This window comes from Lemur catta, chromosome 4, assembly GCF_020740605.2.
Source record: "Lemur catta isolate mLemCat1 chromosome 4, mLemCat1.pri, whole genome shotgun sequence".
In the NCBI taxonomy this organism is placed as follows: Eukaryota; Metazoa; Chordata; class Mammalia; order Primates; family Lemuridae; genus Lemur; species Lemur catta.
In genome coordinates this window covers 108,090,065-108,110,697 of record NC_059131.1, presented here as the reverse complement: position 1 = coordinate 108,110,697, position 20,633 = coordinate 108,090,065, and the positions used below count along the sequence as shown (strand labels likewise).

The 20,633-nt window shown below is 39.6% G+C and overlaps 1 protein-coding gene and 1 long non-coding RNA gene across 9 annotated transcripts in view; both read right to left on the bottom strand.

The window, feature by feature from the left end:
* LOC123637389 (ankyrin repeat domain-containing protein 26-like) overlaps positions 1 to 9,740 on the bottom strand; it is a 60,681-nt gene extending 50,941 nt beyond the window's left edge. For all 5 annotated transcript variants that reach the window (XM_045550576.1, XM_045550577.1, XM_045550580.1 and 2 more), the window contains exons 1-3: positions 9,435 to 9,740; positions 2,877 to 2,991; positions 2,546 to 2,719 (exon numbers count right to left, since the gene is read on the bottom strand). In XM_045550576.1, the coding sequence (XP_045406532.1) occupies positions 2,546 to 2,719; positions 2,877 to 2,991; positions 9,435 to 9,685 (540 nt within the window). In that variant the 5' untranslated portion in view covers positions 9,686 to 9,740. The remainder of the gene's footprint in view (positions 1 to 2,545; positions 2,720 to 2,876; positions 2,992 to 9,434) is intronic.
* Positions 9,741 to 10,111: 371 nt separating this feature from the next.
* LOC123637391 overlaps positions 10,112 to 20,633 on the bottom strand; it is a 30,873-nt gene continuing 20,351 nt past the window's right edge. For 2 of the 4 annotated variants that reach the window (XR_006734832.1, XR_006734834.1), the window contains 2 exons: positions 20,326 to 20,388; positions 16,054 to 16,297 (listed from right to left, as the gene is read on the bottom strand). This is a non-coding gene — a long non-coding RNA (uncharacterized LOC123637391). Of the gene's footprint in view, positions 10,289 to 14,029; positions 14,086 to 16,053; positions 16,298 to 19,297; positions 19,410 to 20,325; positions 20,389 to 20,633 lie in introns of those variants that run through there. The other 2 variants (XR_006734833.1, XR_006734831.1) reach the window with 2 other exon arrangements.

Sequence of the window (20,633 nt, the reverse complement as noted above, 5' to 3'; positions counted from 1 at the left end):
AATTAACCTCAAAAGGCTTAGAGGCATTCTAATGGGAGGCTGAATATTTATCATATACATAAAGAAAAGAGTTTTTTAAGAAAACTTCTAAATTCTAACATTCAACCCCATTACTAAAGGACTAATATATAATATGCACTATGTAGTGTGAACAAGTATAAACTCTCATGAAAACCTTCAAATCTTTATCAAAATGTACTATAAAACAGGAGTTCTACCCTCAAATACTTACAGAGGCAAGTCCCTGGGGGGCACAGGAGCAAACTGGAGAACATACACCTCCTGTAAAGGGGCAACCTCTGTACAGTTACCAAATGGGAATATGGGCTCCAGAGGCACCAGATTTGCTTCATTAAGAATAGCCTGAAATCCAGGTTTCTGCAAGTCTCCTAACTTTCACATGTTGACTCAATTTATGGAGGCAAACTCAACCTACCTACAGGCTACATTTAGACTACAGCCCTTGTGTTTTGAACATTTGCTATGGACATTTCCAAATGGTTGTACATAAAGCAAGTACTTATAGGTAAAGGCTTTCCTTTCTTTACCATCATAGGTTTTGCCAAAACATCAGGCCCAACATGTAATAAAAATTGCTACTATCGCTCATAATACTCACTTCAAGAATTTTTCAAACACCTATTCATTTACAATCTATTGATACTTGATTTTCCCAGATTGTTAACCAAATGGTTACTCAGTTCTTAGGACTGCTGAAACCAAATTGTTAAATGAATTCCTATCTGTATTCTTATGAACTTCATAGTTTTCAGTCTTTAAAACTGCCATCCTGATTATACTCAAGCTCTATGAACACAACAGACATACTGACATAATCCATAATACAACCTAACCATCTGAACACTAGCAAAGAGACACGAACACCGGAAAGAGTCCACCTCTACTTACTGAAAGGCTCCCCATAAGCAAATTTCTAAAGACCCTCTGAATGGCAGTGAATGATTGGCAGTTAGAAGGAAAAGGCTGTTATTCTGGATGTTGATAGATATTACCAATAATATTCCTTTTAATTTTACAACCACAGAGGTATAGACAGACAGACAAATGTCAGGCTAATATTATTGGAAAGGAGAGATTGGAAGGACATAGCACTTACCAAACTCCAAATATTCCAGAGATAATTCTTAAGTTTTGAAATATGGAAATTTATACTTTATATTTATCTATCCAGTGTTTCAAACCAAAAGTGTTTCAGAATCTTCAGGTAAAAAAAAAAATCTTTTTCTTAGAGAGAGGGTCTCACTACGTTGCCTGTGCTGAACTCGAACTCCTGCACTCATGTGATCCTCCCACCTCAGCCTCCCATGTGGCTGGGAGAACAGACATGTGCCACTCTGCCCAGCTGTGGGGAAATATTTTTAAAAATACATGTCCAGGCCTTATTAGATTTACTAAAGCAAAATCTTCAGGGGAGACCCTATAGATTTTTTAAAAATTTCCAAATGTCACTGTGATGTACAGTTCTAGCTGAGAACTAGTGCAGCAGGTAATCACTTTGGTGTTATTTCTCAGTCAAATGGCCAATTCCAGTTATCACTGGGGACTTGGCCAAAAACAGGAAAGAGCAGGAGACTGCATTTAATTTTCCTGCATACAGGTAGAGTAGGGACTAAAATACTCAAAATGCAACTGGACTGTGCTAGTTATAAGCTCCTTATCTCCCACCTCCCAATCAAGGCATTCCAGTAGACTCTTGTCTAAGTGGCTGTTTCTCCAAGAATAGGATAATGACTCAGTTAATTATTCATTCTTCCCCCATCTGAAGGCTTCCCCCGTGCATCAACACCTATTTACTGCCAATCTGGCTTCCCCAGTGACCTCCTGAAACTCATCTCTAGGCAAGTTTACAACTCATTAATTCTCTTTCCCAAAAAGAGAATTCTTAGTCTCAAAACTGAACATCACTTGCTCTAAACATATAAACTGGAAACAAACACACACACGCACACGCACACACATACACACACACACCCCTCTTCTTGGTATTTCCCCTCAATCACCTAATTTCCAGACTAGCCTGTATATGACTGGTCTCCTTTTCCCTTTCCATTTGTCCCTCTTAAATCTTGCCACTGAGAGATAAATCACTTTTACACAAATCGCTTTTTTAAGGAACTTGTCAGTAGCAGCAAGACTTCCATTTATTGTAAAATGAGTTAGTTTTGTTTGAGTTTTAAGATAAAGCCTACTGCCAGGGCAAATTTCACCTTCCTGCCTTGCTTTACACTACCCAGAAAAAAACCCTTGGGTTCAAAAAAACTCTTGAATAAACAAGTTTTACCTTTAACAAATTCAGTGTTGTCACACACACTGACCATATGTGCATAAAGGAAAGTCGTACCGGCTAATGCTTCTTTAAAAGAATCAATATTTCAAGCAAAACCTTAGACAATTAAGTTATTTTAAAATATATTCATTCAGGGAATGCTTGAGATCTCAAATATGGAAAACTGACAGTTCCAAGTGTCAATGTTAAAACAAATGCATTTCAAATATTTTGAAAATAAAGTTGGTTGATCTATACCTTGTTTCGGCGGTCAATAGATGCACCACGTGAGAGCAGTTGTTTTGCTATTGATACATTCTGGTGAGAAACAGCATAGTGAAGAGCAGTGTTGCCATAGGTATCCTGAAGATCTACCTTAGCCAGAGCCTCCAGCAGTACGGTTACACACTCCTCCTCCTGGCACTGGACGGCCTGTCAGTATTAGAACAAGAAATAGAGAGAAAATTCTAGGAATTCAACATAAACTCTCAACAGATCACTGATTCATACTTAAGGGAGATACATTCAGTTTTATTCTATGTATTTAAGTCAAATCCATTACATGCTAAAATACCCAGCTGCTCTATACCTTCATCAGAGCTGTCCTGTTTTTGTTGTCAGACAAGTTAAGTTTGCACTTTCTCTTGATGAGGAGTCTCACCACTTCTGCCCGGCCCATGGCACAGGCAAAATGTAGAGCAGTCCTATGAAAGTGAGAGGACATTTTAGAAAATTGTAGTGCATTATCTCAAAACATACAATGATTCACATAATTGTGAACAATAAATAGCATGTGATTCCTTGGGCTTCAAAACAAATATCTGATGTTCCTGTGAAGAAAGTATAATACTTTTTAGCTCTTACTACTCACTACATTAATGAAAGAGCAGCCTACTGGAATAGAACCGGCTGGGCCTTTGGATTCAGTTCAACTTGGGTTTGAATCCTACTTTAAAGGTTGTCACTTACTAGCTGTCACTTAGGGAAACTGAAGCACAGAAAGCCTATCAATAAAATGGGGACCAAAATAGCAGCTATCTCACAAGACACCAGCGTGATGCTAAAATAAGAAACTATACAAAGTTATTTAGAACTGTTCCTAGTGCAAATAGCAACCCAATGATTGTTAGATATTATCACTATTACTATTACTGCTATTTAACAAAGACAACACTTGAATTAAGTAAAATGATACAACTGTACCAACTTTGTGGTTTATTTTAAGAATCAGAGATAACACTGTAGTTCAAAGATTCTAAGATGGTCATTTTCTCACATTTCAACATTTCTGATGTTGGAATGCTACTTGTCATTCATGATTTATTTAAAACACATTGGGCAGCATTTTGAACCTTCTCTTATTGATAAAAAAATAATGCGGCATCCCACGATCCATGGTGTCTCACTTTAAGGGAAATATGGTATATACAACAGGTCTACGGCAGTTCTAATCATATGGTAGGCATTTAAATAAATTTTACTTCTTAACAATACTATGGAAAAAGAAGGCTGAAAGAACAACAAAACTTTTTTAAAACAAAGTAGTTCTTTTTTTTTTGTCTTTGATAAGGTCACTTATTTCAACTGCTGAATACTTAAGAGCATATGGAAGTGTTTGACCTTGGAAATTCATATGTGCAGGACTGTTCTTCCTTTGGGCTTCTATTTGCTGCTGACAGTTGTAGCTTAGGTGTGATCACTTATCATCCTTTTTACTTCAGGATACTATGAGGGTACAAACATTTTGGTTACATTTTATGACTTTGCCTCACCCAAGCGAGGATTAGAGGCACGCCCTTCTCCTCTACAATGCTCACCACTCCATTAGTTGTGAGTTTACCCCCCAACCCCCTAATCCCTGGAAAAGTAGTTCTTACTTTGATTTTCAAAAACTCTTACCATAAAGGAAAGTCAGGATTCAAACGAATGGGCATGCCTCATTTTTTTCAATATTTAGATTTACAGAATATATGCAAATTAAATATGTCCAGTGTTAACATTAGCATTTAATACTGTTACAAATTTTAAAAGAGCAATTAAATGTGATCTTTTATAATTTTCTACCTTCAAAATTCTTTTGTTTGAAGGGAGGGAGGAAAAGCTTTGATTGAGATTAAGTCCTAATCCTCCAATTTTAAATCTCTCAACTTGCTCAGGATGGGCAGATGAACGGGTAGTTTTTAAGGGTTGGCTGGGTCCTTAGAGACAGTAGAATATGCTTGCTACATAACAGGTATTCAGGTTATGTTTGATGATAGGTGGTTGAAAGAATGGATAAATTAAGTTGAAGAGTTCAACAGTTTGAATTTAAACTCTTAGAAAGTAAAGCACTACTTTTGCAACAAGAATGACCATTTTTATATGCTACTTTTTTCATGTTCTTAAGGGTACAACTAAAATAAAAGGATTCATCTATAACTGCTTGCATATACATAATAAAAACATCTGTATATGATCACATGTATACACAATGAAAATTTACAAGCAGAGATGAAAAGATTCCCTTTACATCTGAAGAGGCTAGAAGTTGGCAGAAGATTCCAATCCACAAAAAATAAAAAATAAATAGAAAGTAAGAAATTATTTCTATCTGCACAAGATTCATATTTCTGTGCTTTTTCATGCCTTTTTGTATTCCATGAGGTAAACTAGGGCCAGAGTTAATATTTTCTGTTAATAACTGAGAAAACTCAAATGTTCATTGACTTGCCTAAGATCACAGAATGATTAAGTGACAGAAACATCATTTAGACCTAGAACTTTATATTTTTAGTCCGTTCTCATTCTTATTATACTTTGGATCAAAGAGTTTGTTGCTTGAAGGGACATAGATCAGAGTTTCCAGCCTAGCTTGAGTATTTACATTGGTTAGGTCATTTAACCTCTCGTCGTCTATTTCCGTATCTCTAAAATCAGGATACCTCTGCTTACCTTAGAGTGCTGTGAAAATAATACAATACATGAAAAGCACTTAGGGTTTCTGACACATAAGCTTTTTAAGGTATAATAGATAGTAGATTATCATATATTGAGAACTGTGAGAATGGTTTATACTTTAAAAGTAGAAGTTTTTCTTTCAATTTCTTATGTCAGCTTTTTTCCTCTCAAGCTGCATGTTTATTCATATCTGATTGGATAGTCTTTCATCCATCTTAAATTTATTATGGATGTCATGCCTCTTAGGAAGGCTTTATTGAGCCAGTCACACAGGTGGAGAAATAAAGGGCAAAGTGAAGTGATTTGCTCAAGGTCACAGATTTAGTTAGTAAAAGAATCAAATCCCAGTATTTCAGTATCTGGGTTTTTGTTTAGTTTTTTAAAAATTACGTTATAATTCGTACACCAGAGAAATCATCCTTTTAAAATGTACAAGTCAGTGGTATTTAGTATATTGACCAGGTTGTACAGTTATCACCACTAATTACAGAAGATTTTTTATCATGCCATAAAGAAATTCCTTACCCATTAGCAATCACTATCCCTTATACCTAGCATACATTACTTCTGGGTTTTGAGACACCCACCTTTTTTGAGATCATAAAGGAATTCATGTTTGTTTTTCTAGTACCTGTATTTTTTATTTTTTTTTACATCTGTTTGAAGTTTATCTTGATATGCAAAGTGAGGAACACATCAAATTTTATCTTTATCCACAGGCTATCCAGTGTTGTAACACCATTTACTAAAAGTCCTTTTCCCATTATGTGAATTTCACTTCAATAAAAGAATAGTCCTTTTTCTCCCTGATTAAAATGACATCTTTGTCATATACTGAATTTCCAAATAGATTTTGGTCTATTTATGGAATTTCTTTTTCCATTGGCCTTTTTATTCATGTGCTACTCTACACTTGGTAAAGGTAGCCTCTCAATCACTCTTTTTTAGGATTTTCCTGGCTCCTTATTTGTTTATTCTCACAAATAAACTTTCTAATTGACTAGTACTGTGAAAAAACCCTGCCAGTATTTTTGAGATTACATTAAGTATATAAATTAATTTAGAAATAAATATTTTTTTATGATGTTGAGTGTTCCTTGAAGAAATGTGGTACCTTTTAATTTGTATGAATCCCTTTTGAAGGAAAAATACTTCAGACCACCAGTATTGGCATAAATTATATTTCCTAAGCACCTGTAATACTTTTGTCATTTCCACTCATCAATTTTTGTACATTACTACTTGGCATTGCATTTTTTCATAGTTATGTCACAGTTATCTCTGGTAGTTTTATGAAAATATTTTTGTGTTTCCCCAATAAAATATTACAGCTCCTGGAGTGCAAGGGCCTTTGTTTATATTTCTTTGTGCCTTCTATAGTAGCACAGTTAAATAGATGTTTTTATGAAATTTAATTTAATGGATATGTGGCATACAACATTCACTCAAAATGAGATCTTGAAGTTTTTCCAGTTAAGTCCAGCCTGCACTGATCTTCTATTTCTGTCCTTTTGTGGCACCCATCATTTATACCAGGGATCAGCAAACTTTTTCTATAAATGGCCACATAGTATTTCAGGCTTTGTGTTCCACTGTAATCTCTGTTGCAGCTACTTAACTCTGCTGTTGTAGGGTGAAAGCAGCCACAGACAATATGTAAATGAATGTGACTGCATTCCAACAACACCTTATTTGTAGACACTGAAATTTGAATTTCATATAATTTTCATGTCATTAAATAGTCTCCCCCCCTTTCTAAAAATGTAAAAATCATTATCAGCTCATGGGCCATAAAAAAAAAAAAAAATAGATGATGGGCTGGATTTGCCCACAGACCATAGTTTGCCAACTTAGTATTAGTTCTGTACTTCTACGGTCTTGTAGAAGAAAGAAGATAGATTTGAAAATCAGCAAACTAGGATTCTTTTCCTGGCTTCACTACTTACCACTTAACTGGTATGAGCTTCACTTTTTTCTCTTAAAATGTGGGTAATCCTAGCTTCACAGAGTTTTTGTGAAAATGAGATGGTGTATGTGTGGAATTATTTAAATTGTAAATGGGAACTTACTTACTGTAGTTCATTAACTCTAAGATACTGTTTCATTTTTAAAGTGATAGCGTCTTGATGCTGTTACCTGGACAGATAACAAATCCTAATTTGGTCTTCATTGTCTGTACATGAGTAAACACCAAAACCAGAATCAAAATTTGCAAATTGTGTAGGTGTTGGTAACTTGGAAGAAAATCTTGGCGACATAAGTGGACCACTCTTGTAACTGCTAAGAACTGAATGGTCGTGAGGAGGCCTGGGTGTTCAATCAGATGAGTTAAGCAATCTCCCTAAAGTCAGAGTCAAAAGTAAGATAGCGCTACAGAATTGCAAAGCCAGCATATGAGCTGATGTTTGGTTTTAAGAAATGCTCTATCACCAGTGTTCTTGTGAGGCACAGAGAATGATTCAGAAAAGAGTAGGACTCTAAATATGAAGAAATTGCTTAGCAATTCCTTAAGTATTTTATTCTGCTTTCATTTTCCTTTTTATATATACCCATAAGTGATATATAACAAACATCCTGGAAGTATAAAAGAGGTCTTTTATATAAAAATTAAATGAATTCATTTTTATATGAAAATGTATGGTAAATTCTAAGTGAAAAAGTAAAAAAAAAAATCCATTATATGGGTTCTTCGTAATACACTGCTATTTTTAACAGTGTGGAGAAAAACAAATTGCATGTATACCTAATTATTTCCTAAGAATATTTTTGTACAACGGAATGACACACTTTGTGGGTAGGAAACAGTATCTTGTTCCTCTCTTAAATCCAAAGCCTTCTCTTAGAAGGGACACTAAATATTTTCTCCTATGTGGACAAGTCACTTGTAGGTCTGTAATAAAGTACTGTGCCCAATTTTAAATTAGAGTTCAGGTTTTCTCTTGCTGATTTGAAAGAATTCACTGTAAAATAAACATACATTTTTTTCATCTGATATACACATATGTGTGTATGTGTGTGGCAAATATGGTGCAAGTATGTTGTCTTTTAAGTTGTTAACTTTTTTTCTGATATGCAGGGGGTTTAAATTTTTTTTCCACTAAATCAACCTTGAGAATACTTGCTTGTGAGTTCCTTTTCAGGAAAGTCTCCATCAACATGGAAATGTATCAGAATGAATAGGCATTTGTGTTCTCTTCTAATATATTTCTCATTTCCTCTTTTCAAAATTCGTGATCTTTATCCCATCAAGAACTTATTTTTGTGACATAAAAATCTATCTAGGGTTCTCCAAACAGGTAACAGACATTTCATTTATCAATGATTCATCTTTGTCTTCTAATACAAAATGTCACCATCATCAAGTTCTAAATACTTGTATATATTTTTGGGTGTTTCTGGATTTTCTAGTCTGTTCCCTTCATTTATCTATCTCTTCAGCTGTTAGTAAATCATTAACCTATGGAATTCATGGTATCTTTTCACATCCAGAGGGCCAGGGTTTGCTCACTCCATTCCAAAATGTCCTTCACATTATCACAATAGTAAAAGACAGACACCATGTGTCACTCAAAAATTTTAAAACCTTCATATATTTATTTGCTTTATGTAGAATTGATATAAAAAGAGTTCACACTTTCAGAAAAAATGAGTTTTCCTCTTCAAGAACACAGAATCATCTCCTCACATCAAAGTTTCCCTCCAAGTTCCCTTGGTAAAGAACACATATACACAGCTGTACCTCCATATGACATGGATATTGGATTTTCTGTGAAAATTTTTTGCCCAGAAGTCAATATAGTATGGGAATTGTTTCTCTCCTTAAGCACCTTTCAATAACGCATATAACATGTTCTAAAACGTGTACATTAAAAATAAAATGCTATATATACTTAATTTCATTTGTTAAATCACTTTAAAATTGTTAATAAAGACCTCTAGAAGGGGAATGATGAGTATATTAGAAAGCAGCTAAGCTTCTGTTTTTCTGTTGCTACTCATAAAGACGACCTGGTGGGGGGGACCCCTCCAAGGAGTCCACCTCCCAGGCGGTGTGGGGCCTGTGGAGGGAGGAGAGCCCAGCCCCGTGGGGGACAGGAGGGCCAGGGAGGCCAAGTCCAGGAAAGAGCGTTTCCCCCACACCCTCCCGGCCCTGGCCCCAGCCCCGGCACCCATCCCAAAACCCCCTGTCCCAGCTGGTGATTCCCATTACCTGCGCTTCTCATCTCTGCTGTTCAACCATGTTGGATCTCTCCTCAGGACGGTCTCAACTTTACATGCCTCCTCAAAGCAAGCAGCGTGGTGGAGGTTGCTTAGCTCTTTCGTATTGATGTTGTAGCAGGTCTCCGTGTAGGCCTTCTCAGGAATCTCGCCCCTGTGGGCCACCACAGCCTTCCACAGGCTGCCCTTGGAGGGCGACTTGCCCTCGCCCTCCTTCCTCGAGGAGGTAAAGAACTTCTTCATGGTGCCGGTTGTGGGCTTCCAGACACCTCACCTACTCCTATCCCCCTCTCCCCCCCCACCCCCCAGCCCAATCCAACTCAGAGAACACGGTCTGGACACAAGCTCCAAGAAAGCTTGTTTCCGACACAAAGTGAAGTGACAGGCAGAAGAGAGCCGAGCCGAGCCGAGCCGAGCCGAGCCGAGCCAAGCCAAGCCAAGCCAAGCGGAGTCAACCTGAGCCGTTAGACACAAGTGCGCATGCGCACCTCGGAACACCGTCCCTGCGCATGCGCACCTCGGAACACCGTCCCTGCGCATGCCCGCCAATGCTAACGGACAAAACCGTTTTACCCGTGCGAAGCGGGATCCGGTTGCCCAGCTCCGCGGCCTTCGCGGTGTGGGTCTGGATGCTGCAGCTCAGACACCTGTGCAAGCTGGGGAGGCTCGCCATGGGCTGCCTCAGGGTTCCCACAGATGTTCTGCAACTAGGGTATGCCATTAAGGCTCCTTGTACAGGGTATGGAGGGGGTTTCAAACCTGCAAATGGAGATCTACTATAGGTAGATTTCAAACCTCCATCTGGAAGTCTGTAACCCAGATCATAAGTTTTTTTCTGGACACAGCCTACATTTTTTTAAGTATTATGTGCCAGGCATTGTAGTGGTAACTTTACATCAGTAAGATAATACCTTTTGAAAAAAAACTCTATCCAAGGTTCCTTAACATGGTCTATGACAAATACAATGCAAACTAGCACAAGCAGCAAACATCATTTGAATAAATGATCATACAAAATAAACAAATGTAAACTCTGTAATGATGTCTATAAAACAGAAAGAAAGAAAAATTTTGAATAAGCCATTTCAGAATGAGAGCTTATAAAATAAACTTAAACAGAAAGAGTTTTGGAGGCAAAACACTACCTGACTTTAAAATATACTACAAAGCTATAGTAACCAAAATAGCGTGGTACTGGCATAGAAAGACACACAGACCAATGGAACACAACAGAGACCCCAGAAATAAATCCACATGTTTACAGCCAACTGATTTTCAACAAAGGTACCTCTAATATTCAGTGGGGAAACGATGGTCTCTTCAACAAATGGTGCTGGGGAAACTGGACATCCATGTGCATAAGAATGAAACCAGCACCCTATCCTATCTCTCACTATTTACAAAAATCAACTCAAATTAGGCTAAAGATTTAAATGTAAGACCCTGAACTAAGAAACCACTTAAAAAAAAAAAAAAAACACAGAGGAAATGCTTCAAGATGTTGGTATGGAGCAGGCTTCTGGGCAGAGGTTTTATGGAGAAGACCTCATAAGCACAGGCAATAAAAGCAAAAATATACAAATGGAATTATATCACACTAAAAAGCTTTGCCGCAGCAAAGGAAACAGTGAACAGAGTAAAGAGACAACTGGATGGGCCCAGTGGCTCATGCCTGTAGTCCCAGCACTTTCGGACGCTGAGGAAGGAGGATCACTTGGGCCCAGGAGTTCGAGGCTGCAGTGAGCTATGATAACACCACTGTACTCCAGCCTGGGTGACAGAGTGAGACCCTGTCTTAAAAATAAAAAAAACAGAGAGAGAGAGAGAGAAAGAAGGGGAGAGAGAGAGAGACAACCAGCAGAATGGGAGAAAATACGGCAAACCATTCAATAAGGGATTAATATCTAATATTTAAAATATACATGGAATTCAACAGCAAAAAAGCAAATAATCCAATTAAAAATGGGCACATGAACCAAATAGACATCTCTCAAAAGACAACACAGAAATGACCAATACATATGTAAAAAAATGCTCAACATTACTAATCAGGAAAATGCAAATCAAAATCATAAGGAGCTTTCATCTCACCCCAGTTATGATGGCTATTATCAAAAATACAAGAAATAAATGCTGGTGAGCATTGAGTTCTTTGTAGATTCTAATTATTGGTCCTTTATCAGATGTATAGCATGCAAATATTTTCTCCCGTTCTGTAGGTTGTCTATTGGCTGTTGATTGTTTCCCTGGCTGTGCAGAAGCTTTTTAATTTAATCACATCCCATTTATTTATCTTTGTTGTTGCTGTGATTGCCTTTGGGGTCTTCTTTATAAATTCTTCACCTAGGGCGATATCTATACGAGTTTTTCCAACCTCTTCTTCTAGAATTCTTATAGTTTCGCGCCTTAGGTGAACTAATATCTTTTGTAACAACCTGGATGGAACTGGAGACCATCCCCCTAAGGCAAGTATTGCAAGAATGGAAAAACAAACACCACAAGTACCCACTATTAAACAGGAACTAAATGATCAACACTCATGTGATATATGCAGTAAAATTCAATGGAAATCAAGCAGGTGAGAGCGGGGAAGAACAGACGGGCTAAGTCACACCTAATGTGTTCAGTGCACATTATCTGGGTGATGGACACACTTATAACTTTGACTCAAACTGTACAAAAGTAATTCATGTAACCAAAATGCTTGTATCCCCATAATATTCTGAAATTTAAAACAAAGTCTACTGACCGAAACATTGATCACATCCATAACACAAAGCATCTAGACTGGCATTTGACCAAACAACAGGGCATCATAGCCTGGCCACACTGACACATAAAACTGACCATCCCATTCCCCCTTTGTAAAACAACCAAGCCCCTGGGACCTGTGCATACCTTTTGTGACTCTGTTGCCACTTGACAGTGTTAACAGTGCCATTCTCAAACTCCCCTTGTCCTTTGGTTTCTGAGATCTTGTACAAACCCAGAGGTTCCCCTGCTTCTGTCTCCTCCCAAGACTTTGAATTCATTCCTCTACCATTTCTGCCAAGGCACACAGGTGAGCGAGGCTTGAGAAGTATGTGGGCAACAGGCTGTGGCTGCAGACCGGTAAATCAGCCATCACCACACCAGGAACCGCACACCCTCAGAGATGAGCGTGGCACCACGCCAGCCTCGAGAGGTGGCTGCCTAAGCATGGCCCAGGGTGGGCAGAGGTGGGAGGAAGACCTTGCACGAGGAGCTGGAGCTGGGTGTGGAGGCACATTTAGGGGGTCACTTGGGGGAGAACTGGGTGAAAAGTGTTTCCTACCAAAGCAAGAATATCAGGGAGAGGAGAAGTGACAGTGTGTCATGGCACATTCTAGAAAACTCTAATAGTAAAGAGGAGGCTTCGGTACAGGGTAAGTAAGTACAGGGTAAGTAAGGTCGGGGCAGAAGATGAGGCTGAAAGAGTACAGCCTGGAGTGCCTCGCTAAGCGGGAGCTGTCATGGTATCCAGCAGGGTGAGTGGGCTAGATGTTGGTGTGGACCAAGAACCACAAGCAGCCAAATTATTGTTACTGGGAAAAGGAGAAGAGCTAGGAGACGGCAGGGGAAGAGGCACAGTTGTGGCATTTCCCCCCACAGAATTAGGGAAGATGTAGGCTAGATCCTATAGGAGATTTCACTGGGAGACGCCACAAAACATCGGCAGGGAGAGAGTCAAATGTAAAATTCTGAGTTGCAGGACCAGGCGGTGATGCCACGGCTCTGCAGGGGAGGGTCTGAACTGGGACAGGGCGGGGAAGCAGAGGACAGGAGTCAGTTGTGGACACACTCACCTGAGGTGTGTGTTAGCACCTGCTGGCCTCAGGAAGCCATCTGTGCCAAGAAGAGACAGGAACACAAGAAAGTAAAGAGAAAGCCAGACACCTCCCAGATACTAACCAGAAATGGGGGCTGGGCAAGCAGCCAGAGAAAGAGGAGAAGCCAAGGAAAAAGAGATCATTTAAACAAAGTCAAATGCTACAAGGAGGTGAGCCTGGGCAACAACGGAAGAAAAAACCAAAAAGGCCCTGGGTTCAGACCTTGGGAGGCAGCTAGCAAATTGCAGGGGCTTTAGAGTGAATGGGAAGTCAAACAAAAAAAACAAAAGGTCAAGCAAGCCACGTGGAAATCCCTGCTAAGACCTGGGGATACAGGGAACAGAAACAGCAGCTGCTGAATAGGAGGAGCCGCTAAGGGCTGTGTTGAACAGCTGCAGGAGCACCCAAGTGAGCTGAAGTTAAGGACCCGCAGGGGAGGAAGACGCAACAGCCAGCCACTCAGTACGTTTATGGGGCAGAGACAAAGGGTACCTCTGGTCCCTTTGTCACCACGGGTAAAACACTCAGAATATACTTTCCTTCTGAGTCATCCTGTAGTTATCTATGGTCTCCAACAAATGCCCCTGAAAGCAGCCTGTGAGAGCCTGAACCTTGGAGAGAAGTAGCCTTGCTCTCTCCTTGTCATGGGAAGCAGCCAGGGGCTGGAGGGATGCACAGAGGGAGGGTGGCTCACACGGTCTGCGTGACTGTGCAGTTGCAGAAGCCAGAGTTCACCTACCGCCTGAAGACAAAACGGGTCCTCAGAGGACAGACGGTCAGGGTGCAGAGGAACACCTGCGAAGACCAATGAGGCACACAGGGCAAAAGAGTCTGCGGGGCTGGGTACGGGGCTCCCCACCAGTCAAAAAGGAAGGGAGCCTTGGGCCAGAGCTGGGGACAGGCCCAGAAGTGTGGCAGTCTCCAGGGTCGGAGCAAGGCGGAACGAGGGAGCAGATCATCTCTTCCTCCCCCAAGGGCTGACTGTCAGCCCTTCCTTCTCTCCACATTGCCCGAAAATTCCTGCTTCCTGCCACTGCCCAGGCCAGGGCAGCTCACACACCACTGGGCATGGCACTGCTCAGCCCGCTTTCACACTGGTCTGTGTAACCGCCGGACTCACATCAGTCTCCCCTGCTTCAGACTGCCACCCCTTGGGGGCAGGGGCAACATCACCTTGAATCCTCAGCACCAAGCACAGCACCCGGCACACAGTAGGTGCTTGGGAAGGATACGCTGAGTACGACATTGTTCAATGGAGACTCACTGGTATTCTCAAAGAGATGTTTCCCAATATCTCAAACTCATGGTTTTTGAAACTTACATCAACCTATCCTCTATATCAGCTCTTTGAATCTTACACCTGCCACGCTCTCTCAGAGCTGTCCTCTTTTTCATTCCTGGTGTCACTACTCTCATCGAAGCCTTTATTGTGGCAATAATCTCCCCTAGTATATTGAATTCTTCCTTCATGCTGCCACCAGATTAATCTCCCCAAACCACTGTGTTCATTTTATTATTCCCAGCTAAAGGTCTTCAGTGGCTTGTTCTCACCTACAGAGTAAAATCTTTCTAATCAAGCTAGCGAAGGCATCTTAGTTTGGGCCTAGCCAAATTTAATTCCTGCTAAATACTCCATAATATTATGGCCTCACACAAATTCTGCATTTTTCTGCCCCTGTTCCTATATTCATGTTAGTCCCTTTTCCATAATCCTAGAAAACCCCTCATCCTTCACGCTCTATTTCAAATGGCACCTCTCTTCCAAGAAGCCATCTCTGATCTCCCCAAAAATATGTCTCTTTCCTTCTCACAACTCCTTTACCCATGCTCAGTTTACAGCTCGTTTACAGCACTTGCCACGTAAAGCTTTGATTTACAGTTACCTGGATGTCTTGTCCTCTCTAGACCAAGTTCCTAACAGCTAAGATCATGTCTTACCCATCCTGGCATCCTCCACACAAGCCAACTCAAAGGTCTGTAGAGGAAAGTGCTCAAATGTATGCTCACTAGTCACTGGAAGTCATATATATTCTTCAGATTTACTTCAGTGAGGACAGTCAATGCAGTGGCACTGAGATCCTGAAAACGCCAACTCACCAGAAACTGTGAGCCCTGAACTGGATATACCTAAGTGGAATGAAGTTAGTTAACCTCATTCATTTTTTTACCTTAAACAATAAGTGCTCTTACACTTTAATAAAGCCTACAATAAGGTACTAAAACACAGCTCATTAAAAAAATTCTAAAGAAAACAGATGACAAAAGTGGAGTTATAAACATTTGTTTCAGGCAAATTAAACTATAAATTAAACTACATGATGTAACTAAGATCATATAATGAATAAACTGTGAAGTCGACAGTCTTTAATTTCACTTATCCGATCACGAAGGGATAAGATCATGATGACTTTGTAGATGATCTTAAATTATGTAGGTTTCATTTTTCTAAAATAAATTTAAACACTCAACTGTATATGCAGTTTCTTGCACTCAAGCTTCACTAGAGCATTTATTTAGTAATTATCACATGACAAATATTTCTCCTCTGCTAAAGATGACAATTTTGTTAAAGTGCTGGAGAAACTAGAATGTTTCCAGATCAAATGAGACCTCCCAGTAACTTTATTTTCAAAACATCAACACCATTTCCACCTCAACTATTTTCATCATTTTCAAATTAAATTTCTCCTTCCAAGAGAGGAAGACATTTTTCAAAAAAACAATTTTACTTTTAAAATCGTAAGAAAGCGAGACCACTCCAAGTTGCTGAATATCCTGAACTTTTTACTATCAGACCAAATTTTAATACTAAAGGTTAACTTTTATGAACAAATGGATAATAACACAATTACAACTACCAACATGCTATATTCTATTCCAACTCTGCAGTTCCCAGGGATTCTGTTTGGAGTGGAGCAAATTGAATGAGCACAGAGCCCCAAAGGACGGCTTGTGTGGCTGAGCCAACAGCAAACTTGCTTTTTATCTTCCTCTTTGGGCGTTCAGACTGGTGGAAAAGGAGAATGGGAATTAGTCAAGGCTGACCTGCTCATCTCTTGGTCCCTCAGAACCCAGTGAGCCAATAGGAATGTCATTTCTTTTTGTTGGCTATGGCACTAACTCAGAAATTCCATGAAGTCGCATCTTACATTAAGGCCGCTGAGAGCTCAAGTCAGTGCCCCAGGTGGAAACTGCCTGGCGTCAACATTATCCTCCCCAAAACTCTTAAAGACGTGCCACGTTGGAGATATATATGCCTTCTCTTGACAGTCTAACACAGCAAGTGGTTTTTCCTCGGGTGTTGGAGAAAAGACAGTTCTTGGTTAGGGCATCAGATAAAGTGGCTGGCCTGGCTTCAGGTGCCACACTGTTGTTGTTAATAACCAGATTGGCATTCAGCCTAATTAGATGCTCATAAACAAGAGGTAGGTAGGAGCTGATATCAACTGAGGGAACAGATGCTCCCATCCTATCCAAACCCCAGGGCACATGCCCATGGAGAATAGCACACAGAATCTCCATGTGATTTCAGTTATTTCTCCATGTTTTCTGTGTGCAGCACATATAACTTAATTCAGGCATGGCAGACATTACTAGTTGCCTACCCAAGACCTATTCTCCCCTGCTTCGGTATTAACAGAACCCCACTTTTAGGGGGTGTGGTGACACAGTCAAATTATCCCCTCCCTACTCTCCTTTGCAACTAGGGCGAGCCATGTGACCCAGTTCCGGCCAATAAAATACAGACAAAAATCTTTGGGTTTGGGCTTCCAAGAGAAGTGCTTCCAATTTAAAAAGAGGGAGGTGCTGGCACATGTATTTTTCCTTTTACTTTTACTCAATCCCTTCCTCCTGCCTGGTGTGGCAGAGAGAACTAGAGGTAGAGCAGCCATTCTGTGACTACACAATCCTGTCCCACAAAGGATGGCAAAACAGAAAGCTCAGAGAACTCCAGTCCCTGCTGCCGCACCAACAGCCTGGACATCTCACTCTGAGATGCTTCTCACAGGGGAAAAACAAAACCCCTATCTGGTTTAGCTGCTGGAGTCCAACTTCTGTTACGTGTGACCAAACGTAACATGTACATTAATTCGCAGTTGATCCAATTCTCCATTAGAACTGGGATTTATTCCAATATTTTTAGTCCAGATTAGTCTTTTCTTCATAACCTCTTTTAGTCTTATTTTGATTTGGAGATTTATTATTCTTGTTTCCTCAAAAGAAAATAGTATCTTTTTCCAATAATGTAAATAACTCAAGATATGTGTGCAATGGTATTCACTACAGGATTTTCTGTTTTGTTTTTTGTTTTTTTTTGAGACAGACTCTTGGTCTGCTGCCCTGGGTAGAGTGCAGTGGCATCATGGTTCACTGAAACCCAAACTTCTGGACTCAAGTGATCCCCTTGCCTCAGCCCCCCGAGTAGCTGGGACTACAGGCCTGTGCCATGACACCAGGCTAATTTTTGTATTTTAAGTAGAGATGGGGTCTCGCTCTTGCTCAGGCTGGTCTTGAACTCCTGACCTCAAGCCATCCTCCTGCCTCGGCCTCCCAGAGTACTAGGATTACAGGCATAAGCCACCACACCCGGCCAAGGATGGGCTTTTTTACACTACCAATTTTATTTCTTTATTGATTACTCTTCTTAAGTAACTTCTGGTAATGCATATTCATCTAGAAAGTTATGCATTTCATCTGAGTTTTCAAATTTATTGACATCTTGCTGTCCTTCATCTATGCTTATGACTTTTAATATCTCTATGAATATGTTATTTGTACATTTCATTACAAATTCCAGTCGTGCCTTTGATATAATCATTATTATTTTTCCTTGCTTTCTATTTTGTTTATTTCAGATTTAAAGATTATTACTGCCTTTTCAGTTGTGGTGGACTTGCACCATTGCTTTTTTTTCTAATTTGTCAATCATGTCTTAATTTTTGCCCAATGCTTGCCCTTATACATTAGAATAATCAGCTTATCAAATTTCAAAAAAAAAAATCAAACCCTGCCAGGCCTTTGAGAGTGGTGGATTGAATTCCTTTATTAATTTAGGGATAATTGACACCTTTATGTTATTGAGTCTCCTCATCCACTGGTCCTGATTTTACTGATAATGCATTTACAGTTTCTCTATCAAGCAGAACACTAGCTTTGGGGCTGAGATTTCTCATATTACAGAATAACTAGTTACTATCTTACTAGGTTTTATAAAAATTCAAAAGCAGATGTAAAATATTTCTCAAATGCTTTTTGAAATTTATAAAGATAATCATAATGATTTTTCTCCCTAGATCTATGACTAATTAACATATTAACAGATTCCCCAATATCAAACTATCTTTGCATTCCTGGAATAAATCTCACTTGGTTATGACATCCTATTCCTTTCATAAGCTCCTAAATTCTGTTTGCCAATTTTTTTTTTTTTTAGAATTTTGGCTTATTTTAAGTGAGATTTTTCTGTACTTCTTTGTGTAATTTTTGTTGGATTTGTGTATTGTAATGCTAGATTCATTAAAAAATAGGGAATTTTTATTCTTCTGTGTGCTGGAATGGTTTCAACAGCACCCAAATTATCCTTCTTTTAAGGATGAGCAGAGCTCCTCTGAGCTGCTGGGTGGTTCAGGAAAGCACAACTTTGGCAACTTTCTCTATCTCTTTTACGAACATTTGTCTGTTAAGGTTTCTCATCTATTCAGGAGTCCGTTTTGTTAAATTGTATTTTCCTGGAAAATCTTCCAGTTACTCCAGGTTCTCATCAAAACGTGGATGTGCACAGACACCTGACAGTTAACCTGTTAAATGAGCTACAGTTTCTGCTTGATCCACACATTCCTCCCACCCTGAGTCTTCCCTCTCTAACTGGCAACACCATCCATCTCACTGCCAAAGACAGAAACCTAGGAGACATCCTTAAGTCTCCTTCCTTTACTTATTACTTCTATCTATCAGTGATTTATTAATTCTAGCTCTAAAATATATCTGGAATCTCTCCATCTCTCACCTTCTCTACTGCTACTCTCCTGCTTAGAGCCACCATCTTGGACTCCAAAAGCCTTCCAGCTGGGTTCACCTCTTCTATTCTTCACTCCTCAAACCAATTTTCAACACAGAAGCTAGAATAATTTTCGTAAAACATTAATCAGATTGTATTGCCCTCACCCAAAATGCCTTTGCTTAAAACTCATGTACATTTTCCCTCATCCTTAGTGTAAAATTCAAACGCCTCAACATGGTCAATGAGGCCATACCTCATTGAGAGACTACTATGCTCCCAACTTCAAGTAACTGTCCCCGTCACATTCTCTGTTTCTCAAAGACGTCAACTTCTCCCCAAACCAATCCCACTGCTTTGAACTGTCCCCAAGTCTCATTCCTTCTTATCCTTGAGACTTCCTCTTAAGTGTCACTTCCTCAGAGAGACCTTTGATAACCACCCTATTCTTAAGGTGACACTTCACACCATCGCTCTCTGCCAAAGCACCTCGTTAGGATCCCTCAAGGCACTTACTAACCTGCAATTATTTTATCTTTTTTCTGTCTTCCTTCAAAACATTTATTTTTTAATGGGGGCAAGAACATGTCTCTGTGTGTTAACCATTATACAGGTTGAGCATCGCTAATCCAAAAATCTGAAATCCAAAATGCTCCCAAATCTGAAATGTTCCGCATGCTGACTCAAAGGAAATGTTCACTGAAGCATTTTGGATTTCAGATTTTCAAATTAGTGATGCTCCATTGGTACTTATTCTGCAACTATTCCAAAATCTAAAACAATTCTAGTCTCAAGCACTTCAGATAAGGGATACTCAACCTGCTTCTCCTGTTTAGCACAGTGCTTGATGCAGGGCAAGCACTCATTTATAAATGCCCAGACCCAAAAGGATAGTTTCTAGGATGGGGGAGACTGTGAGAGAGGAACAAGTTCAGCTGCAGAAATGTAATATGGAAAAAGCAGTATGGTATCTTTCAGAACTTGTTTTCCTCCACCCCAATTCACCTTGACTGAACAATGCAAATCTTTATACCTACCTCAGGGATGCAATAATCAAACCAGGCTTCGGTTTTCCTTATGAAAGCTGCATTGGATTAAGCCTGGAAGAAAGTGGTCCATCTCTTCTTATTATATTCACATTAGGCCATTTTAAAACAAGAACATACATCTATGTACATACATTTATCACAGAGTTATTTCACAGATCATTTATTACTTGATAATGGAAGAGGAACAATTCAGGATATCAACATCACTGACCCACAACATTTGTAGAGGTATTTCATGGCTACCATTCAGAGCACTGAATTCCTAATTCCTTGTAGCTCTGTGCTAGGGGCTGAAA